This window comes from Bombyx mandarina, chromosome 09, assembly GCF_030267445.1.
Source record: "Bombyx mandarina strain Sakado chromosome 09, ASM3026744v2".
Classification (NCBI taxonomy): Eukaryota; Metazoa; Arthropoda; class Insecta; order Lepidoptera; family Bombycidae; genus Bombyx; species Bombyx mandarina.
In genome coordinates this window covers 3073709-3082681 of record NC_143216.1, presented here as the reverse complement: position 1 = coordinate 3082681, position 8973 = coordinate 3073709, and the positions used below count along the sequence as shown (strand labels likewise).

General features: G+C 35.7%; 1 protein-coding gene across 1 annotated transcript in view; it reads left to right on the top strand.

Annotated features, from left to right (window-relative positions):
* The first annotated feature begins 1359 nt into the window (after window positions 1–1359).
* The window catches only part of LOC114240787 (protein amalgam), a 77619-nt gene continuing 70005 nt past the window's right edge, over window positions 1360–8973 (top strand). Inside the window, exon 1 of the mRNA XM_028171465.2 lies at window positions 1360–1592. Within this exon, the coding sequence (XP_028027266.2) occupies window positions 1502–1592 (91 nt within the window). The 5' untranslated portion in view covers window positions 1360–1501. The remainder of the gene's footprint in view (window positions 1593–8973) is intronic.

Genomic DNA, 8973 nt, shown 5'->3' with positions numbered 1-8973 from the left:
ACAAAAACAAAACCAAAAAAACGAAGAGAGTAAAAAAAAAGAATATTAAGCCGTAAAGCTTCGCAGGAATCTGATAAAAGGCACTTTATGATATTAATAACAATAGAAAACGTTCTAAAACGGATATTAAAAGTCTCTGTTACATAATATTGCTCTTGCAAATATTTTTCAGAGAACGATATTGTTATACGTCTCAATTGAAATTTCAAATTTTGCTATTTCGAATTAAGATTGTTTTTTATATGTAAGATTTATTGTTATTTTGCGTTTGTATTTGAACAGATTTGGCTCAACATTGACAATGACCTAACTTCAATTAAATCTTGAACTGCTCGAAGGAATTCAAGAAACAAAATGGAATATTAATCTGTAAAAGATTGTATAGTTTTTAGAAACAATCATTTGCTATTCATATAAAAAAAATACGTGTGGCACTGGGGGACTGCCGCGGCAAAGCATTTTTATAATTTTTTTAGCATTTTTTATCAACCTATGCAATTATAATCTCTCTATATATAAAAATGAATTGCTGTTCGTTAGTTTCGCTAAAACTCGAGAACGGCTGGACCGATTTGGCTAACTTTGGTCTTGAATTATTTGTGGAAGTCCAGAGAAGGTTTAAAAGGTAGATAAATATGAAAATTTTGTTTTTCCTTTGATGTGTCCCCCGTCGGACGGATTCCTTTTGTTTGTTTTAAGTTTATTTTAATATACAAAAGTTAGGTCTTTCATTTATCGATTGAGGCACCGGGTCCGCTAGTTAGACAATAAAAATTTAATATTAAAGCAATAATAGGATAAGACCACGCTATATTTATAAACATTAACAAAAGCAAAACATTAACTATCCCCTTCACACTCATAAGCTATACCGCGCGAGAGAAAGATGGGCCTTTTCATGATGCGCATGCAGTGCGACGTCACGCCGCGCGCTCATTCACAAACACAAGCGCAACGTGTGAATGTGTTGAACGCGAGCTATATAGTAGGCGGAGTGGGAGGTGTTTTATTTTCGTTACGGAATTTCTTGATTCGGTCGCCGCGCTCAAAGCCCGTGATAAAAGCTATGCAATATCTTAAAAAATACCAACGTATTCTAGATTCAAATTTACTTTAAAAAAAACTCTTTTCGTTTTTTGTAACAAGGTGCCTCTTTATACGTACAACAACTCGCGTACAAAGAAAAATGAAAGGAAAATAAAGAAATGACTCAAGTCAAAGGCGAGTTGCGCTAAAACTGTCAAAAGGAAATACAGTATAATTCAAAGGGGAAATGCCGCGGTGGCTCTGAAAATACGCTTGCATACAAGTTTTGTGAGGCGCGCATGCGTGCTAGCGGTCGCGGCAGCCTCCGAAACGCGCCGACGGAGTCAGTCGCCGGCCGGTCGTGAATGCGATGCCCTATTCTGTATTAAAGCGATCGAGTGACGCGCCTACGAAACACGAAACTTTGATTTCCAGCTCACCAATGGCCCGTGCGTTGAAGTATTTAATGTGAATTATGAGTTTGAAAAGAAAATTTGTGAGAATGTGGACATTTTGGCTGTTATTTTTTGGAGTTTCAGTGTTGTTTCGTTTCACGGATTCCGTCGGTAAGTTTGCAGTTTTATTTTTATTTTTACTTATTCCGTTTTTCAGGAAGTCAATATGTTTAGAATAGGAATTTTTGCTGTTTATTTCATAATAAGGCGTATTATACTAATCTCGTAAGTAATACCGCCCTGAAGAATTATGCTTTATTTTTGTTGTGATATATTATTATGTTTGGGTTTGAAGTTGACTGAAGTTTAACATAAAAAAAACATAGAGAAGCTCGTCCACTTTCAAAGTTTGTGTCACTTAGTTTGATTTTATAGTAACTAATTTAGCGTTTTCTTATATAACAAAAAAAAAATGCGACTTATTAAAGAAATATTATACTATAATATTTTTCCAAAACAAAAAAGACGTAATTTAAAAATAAAGGCATAAAAATTAATTTAAATTTCTAAAACATATTATTATTAAGTTACAAAAAAAATCTTAATTAGTTAAGTATTCTGAACTTAATGTAAGCTGCAACCTGGCCATGGTCTTGACATTGCCGGAATATATTTTATAAGCGGTAGTGATCGCTTACCATCAATTGTGCCGCCTACTTATCTCAGTCAAGAATTTAGAGAAACTAGCATTAACACTAGAATCTCATCAACGTTTTCACCTGATCTTAAAATTACGCATTGACATTGATTTGCGCGAGAACAATGACATGTCCTTGTTCTCTTAGAGAATTGCTAACACGACCGCTCACATGAATTGATAGATTCGATCGTTATGCCGGATTTGTTATGAGGTTTTTATTTATTTTCAAACTTAAGCTAATGTATTTAGAAACCTTTTCGCAACACTAAGCAAATTTTCAAAGAGTACTTTTTCAAAAGTGTGGATAACAGGCTTGCTACTTCATAACAATTGATAGGCGCATTTTAAGCCCGATTGGGTGACTACCACCTTCGTCAAAATTCCTATCGCAAAGCCGTAATGCGTTCCGGCTTGAAGATTGAGGCATTTGTTCTTCTTCTGCTTCTTGCCCTTATCCTACGTAGGGTCAGCGCAGCATATCTTCTTTTTCCATTCATGCCTATCATACGTCATCTCTGCACTCACTCCCTTCTCTCGCGGATCATCTTTCACAGAGTCCGTTCAAGTCTTCCAGGACGCCGCCTCCGTATAAGGCGCATCGCATCCAGTATCGCATCCAGTATCGCTTCCAGTATCGCATCTAGGACATCGCCTATGGGCCGTGAGCTCTTACATACATCTAGAATAGGACATTGAGTTTCTTACCCATTGTATCTAAATATGCTGTTCAGTATTAACAGTGTGGTTGTCGGGATACTTGCAAAGAATTTTTTAATCAACATCAATCACTAAGATCAGATTTGAAACATGACGTAATGTAGGTACGCGATCCGAAATCTCTTATTGCTTTAAAGAGTCGTCGCACCAAGCTGTTATAATATATTCAAATTTGTCAGTAACCTTTGCCTGTCTCTTTCCCTGTCTCAATCAATATTATTAATGTAGACTTCAACAGCTATAATACTGTATGGTTATATAGGTACAATACGGCTGTGGAATGTTCTAGTACTTAAATATGTATTTTCAATAAGAAATCATCCTAAACTCGTTTTAACGAAAGCCTTGACTTTTACTCTTTAGATTTGCTGTAATTAGCGTCTGGGTGTCTAAGACAGTTTATCTTGTATAAATGCAATTCAGATAACGATAATGTTTCCTTTTTCGTATAGATACAAGGCTCATTATACCTGAGAATCCATCACATGAATGCTCGCGCTACGTTGTACGATATTACTTTTAATTCCATTGCTAAGTATTATGGATTTTTATTATTTGAACTGACTGGAACTGATGTTTCTTGGCTCTTTAGATGAGACCGATGTGGTAATTAGTGGATATTCTTACCGTAAGATCGTCAATCAATTTATGCTTGTACAAATCGTAGCGAGGAAGACAAAGGTAGGTATATCCGTGCTATTTTTAAACTAAATGTATATGAAGTCGGTTACAACTTACCTGAGGGTTGCGGGAATCTATAAATATCAAATAGTTGATCCCTCGCGACATGAGATTGAAGTCCCATTTGCATAAGGAACGCCTCACACTTCACCCCAAACCTCTGACCACTTCGCGAATAAATTAGGCAGAACAGTGGTATAGATACCACTGGTACCTACTGGCTAGAGCCAAGTGAGCGAAGATGTATGTATCCCTCCGGTAAAATCTGCCATTCAGGACACTAAGCAATTTTAAAACATTTTTTGTACTTCTGACATTTGCATGTTTTATCTAAAAAAAATCACTCGTTTAAGTACTTTAAGATAATGAAAAACTGTTACACACACATGTATGCTACAATTATTTGTTTATTGTCAAACTTTTCTTAATGCTTAAAGTCTGTGGTCAAATTGAGAATACTCGTAGGTTAAATATTGATTGTCTTTATTAATATTTGTCTAAGGTGTAGTCTTGGCGAAATCTGTGATTATAAAAGTATAATAATCTTTGACAATAGAATCATAATAGTGTACAAACTTATAATTTCCGAGGCACCACTACTTATAGAAATACTAGGAACAAACACAAGCTTGTTGTGCCAATGAGTAGGTTACATAAGATACTAAATTCATTCGGGTGTTTGTCTGTGCGCCTGTACAACAAAATCCCACAAGATGTTCAGAACCTACATATACACAGGCTTAAGAAAACGATTAAAGAACATCTGTGCAATAAAGCTTACCTTAAAGTCAATGATTATCTAGAAGATTGCACAAAGTGGGAATGAGTTTCTCGCTCCGGGCATTTCAATATTGCAATAATTGTTACGTTATAATACTCATAGTAAAAAATTTAATATTTAAAAAAAAAGGACATGCCCGCTGAGTTTCTTGCCAGTTCTTCTCAGGACGGAGGCTAGTTTTTGTGAATATTTAAAAAAAAAAAATTGCCTTTGTAGGCAGACGAGCATATGACCCACCCGATAGTAAGTGGTCACCGTCGCTCATGGACGTCAGCAATGCCAGGGGCAGAGCCAAGCCGCTGCCTACAATTGGCGGTAGTTCTTTTTGACGTTCAACGTTCATTTATGTTGAATTTTTTTTTTTAATTTGATTTGATTTGATTTTATTTGCAATATAATAATATGCCATTCGATGTGTTATAGTTTTCTTATTGATATTTACCTATTGCTTTAGTCAAAAGTTAAAATTCCTCTGCCGATCTGCTTGTATTATGAGTAAGAGAAAGAAACTCATCTGCCTATATTCTGTAAATCCGTTTGCCTTCGATAGGAAAACATATTCAGTACTTGGTGAGCCTGCTCTCTGCCCCGAGGAGTTGAAAAAGGTCTAACATACGAAAATAGAAATAGATGTACATTTAATAGCAGGTGTGGTTTATTACTTTACCAATCTCGATTAATAGATCCACGGGATTTGCATTGAGAGACAAGCTTAAATTCCTATCGCCTCTAACGAACAATATAACTAGTGATTAAAATCTCGTTTGTTTCACGATCAACCTGTTTGACCAAGATGAACGTATTCACCTTTAATAAGCGAGCGGATGAAGTTTCAAATGATTTTGTAACAAAACCCCTAAGAGTAGTAGAGGAGTATAAGGCCTCTTTGTATTATAATAATAATAATAACAATAGTCCCTAAGCACCTCCACCACAGACTGAAGTTAAATGATCTGAAACCCAACACTTTCATGCAGCTACAAAAAGTTTCTAAATTAAATACACGTAGAGCTGTGCGTAAGCTTTTAGAAATAAAAGAAAACTCAACTAACGGACATTAAAAATATTTATTCAAAAGTGTGCCTTATTATTTACTTGGCTAAGGCCAGTAAATAATACGTACCAGCGGCTACTAAAAAAAAGAAAAATAATAAAGTCTTTTATTTCCCATAACCCAAGTATTACATTTTTAAATATATGATTTTTACATTTTGATTTATATACAATTTTACATATTTTCATATTAGATTTTTTTCTATAGTGTTGTTCGTTTGATTTGTCTACATCAAACTTTTTCTTCGATAGGAACCCCTATTGGGGTATAGGCCTCCTCCAGTTTAATCCAATTTTCTTTGTCCTTGGCTCGTTTCATCAGTTCTTTTCCAGCTGTGACTATGATATCATCACTTAATTCTTTTTTCTGATCTTTATAATCCAAATGGTGTGTACAATAGTCAAAATGGTAATACCCACTCGTTCAGACCCGTCGTCATTATTTAGGGAAAAATTATTATTACAATGTTCATCGTGATAGTTGTTAATGAACACAATTGCGAACATAACTTGATCCACGATATAGTCGTATCACTCAATTCATATTAAATTTACACCATACCTCTTATACGTTAAGTGACGGGTTGTCAATACCTGAGTGATGTCGAATATATTATTAGGCGTTGCGCTAAGTAATAATTCTGTACGATCACGGCTGGAAAGAGAATAATTGATTTATTATTATAATTTTAATGGAATATTTTAATAAAATTTTATTTCCAATGTAATTTAGCGAAAACCATTCACTGCTTATAGTTAAACAGCTTCGACAGCCTTATCGCTTCATAGTCTATTGTATATTTTACATCACATTTGTAACACCAAGTAATCGAAATTAGACTAAAACCCATCTACAGATTAAGACTCATTTTATTTGCTACATTTTGCTTTTCTTTTTAATATTGTCTTTTTGAAAAACACAAGTGACTTCCAATGTTTTTTCGATAACATTAAAAGATCGTCAATAATTACTTAACCAAGAAAATAAAATAACACTTAAATTCATTGTCTACATGTTATGCCCACATAAAAGATGCTAAATGTATCCTGCAGACTATGCCCTTATTTTATTTATAAAAAAACATTGGTTTACCCGTTAAATTTTTAGCGACATTGATGGCCCGTGCATCGATCAGATAAGCATACAACCCGAACGTAAATATAATATGGTCACAGCACAAAGATCCAATGCCTACCGCATCTCATTTCCTGAAAATATCTCAACAAATCGCTTTTGCTCTTTGTTCAAAAGAATCAATTTTAAGAAGAAGAAAAAAAAGCTTTTCTCTGATTTAATGCGACTAAAAAGATATAACAATATTGAGGCACCAAGCTCATGAGATATTTGAAGAGTCACACAATGACGTGCTCGATAATAAGTACCGCTAAACGTACCCAGGATTCCGTCCGCAGATGTTTCAATCAAAAAGATTTTCCGATTCAAAAGAAAATGAATATTCAATCGACAAAAACTGGATGAGCTCTCGATTTAATCAAAAGAAATACTTTTATGTCGATTCGCCCGGTTCTTTTCAAGTCCGAACACGCCCCGGGAAATAATTGGGTTGTACCACTAAGGTCCCGGGCTCGGGGAGCCGGCCTGGGAACTTGAGAGCCCTCTGTAAAGCAATTAGGTATTAATTCGTCTAACAGCCCGAACAATTGATGTGGTTATTCGGGAGAAAGGAACATTGGTGTGATAGGAATTTCATCATATGCTATCCCTTCTCGGAAGAATTTACTATGAACGTAACTATGACCAATCAAAATAGAATTCACGTAATGTACAAAGACTCTTTATTATTAATTGTCGTGGGTACGACTCAACATCGGGCAGATGTGCGTGTGATAAACAAGTATGTTTACTTTGTTCTTTATATGGATGCTTATTAACTTATCTATACATATAAATAAAATAAGAATGTCTGTTTGTAATATTGAAATAACCGCTTTTTACTACATGCATATGAGTATATATACGGTACAAAAACCAAAATAACATTTTTTACATTATTTGTCTGTCTGTCTGTTTGTTTGTTCCGGCTAATCTCTGGGACGGCTAGACCGATTTTGATGAGACTTTCACTAATAGGTAGCTGATGATATAAGAAGTAACTTAAGCTACTTTTTTTAGACTAGCTTCGCCCCGCGGTGTCATCCGCAGTCAATGTCGTACCGCGCGCAAAAAGGCGGGACTCACCTATCAATAATAAAATTTAATGTTTCCGAAGTGAAGCGAGGCCGGGTCGCTAGTTATCTATATATATATATTATGTATAGGTATATACATATTATTAGTTATGTGTAAATTTAAACGTTTATCAGTATGCATTTCATTCAGAACATTAGTCCTGAACAGAGAACTAAAATCATCGACATAGCTCAAAGAGTTTGCAAAATGAAGTGGCAATGGGCTGGCCATTTAGGCCGTAGAACTGACGATCGCTGGAGCAGATGGGTTCTTGAGTGAAGACTGCGCAGCGGAAGACATAACGTGAGACGCTTCTTGGCTAGGTGATGCGATGTCCTCCGAACGGGTGGCAAGAAGAACAGGCTTAGTGGTGTGGATTGGGAGAGGCCTATGTCCAGCAGTGGACGACTGTGGGCTGATGATGATGATGAGTGCAATCCACAGCAAGAGATTACAACACATTTAATTACATTTTTTTTATTGCTTAGATGATCGAGCTCACAGCCCACCTGGTGTTAAGTAGTTACTGGAGCCCATAGACATCTACGACGTAAATGGGCCACCCACCTTGAGATATCAGTTCTAAGGTCTCAAGTATAGTTAAAACGGCTGCCCCACCTTTCAAACTGAAACGCGTTACTGCTTCACGGCAGAAAATAGGCAGGGCTGTGGTACCTACTCGCGTGGACTCACAAGATGTCCTTAACACAAATGTTTTATACTAATATTTCCATTATTATTGCTATTGGGACATATGCAAAAGCTGTTACGGTTATACCCAAAGTTCCCACAACACACTAAACTGACATAACACAACCGACTTGAATAATAACAACACAGATAAACGTTTTCGATATCCAAAACTCAATTTAGTGAGCAGCCTACATTCGTTTAACGTAACCCTAATCTCGGCACTAGCCCGAGGCGAATATCGATACGCGAGCATCGATAACAGCAAGCGTAACAACACTAAAGTGGCTATTTTTACGCCAGTTATCTAATATAATCATCGCATTACGAGATTACGGGGTTATTGTCGAAGCGTTTGCTTAAAAATGAATTATCTGATTTCTACTCTTAAAGAGACGTGGGTAAACTCGAAATAGTACGTAGCGAATAATAGTAATTGTTTTATTAAAATAACAGTTTGTATGCGGACTTTGCTTCATTGTTCAATTGGCCTAGCCTACTTAAACCACGAAGTACGGGCTTGGTCCCAAATGGAGTTATGGCTAAAGAGATATTTGCTATTCAAGATCTGATTATACTTGTTTTGTTTTTAAATGTGTGGTTCCACGAATAAGAAGATTTATTATTTATTCGGTGATGTGATTCCGTTGAATGCGGAACGTTTTTAAAGAGATAATATACTGAGCAGCTTTATGATTTGATTTTTATTTTTATTTATTTATTTATTAAGCTCACAATA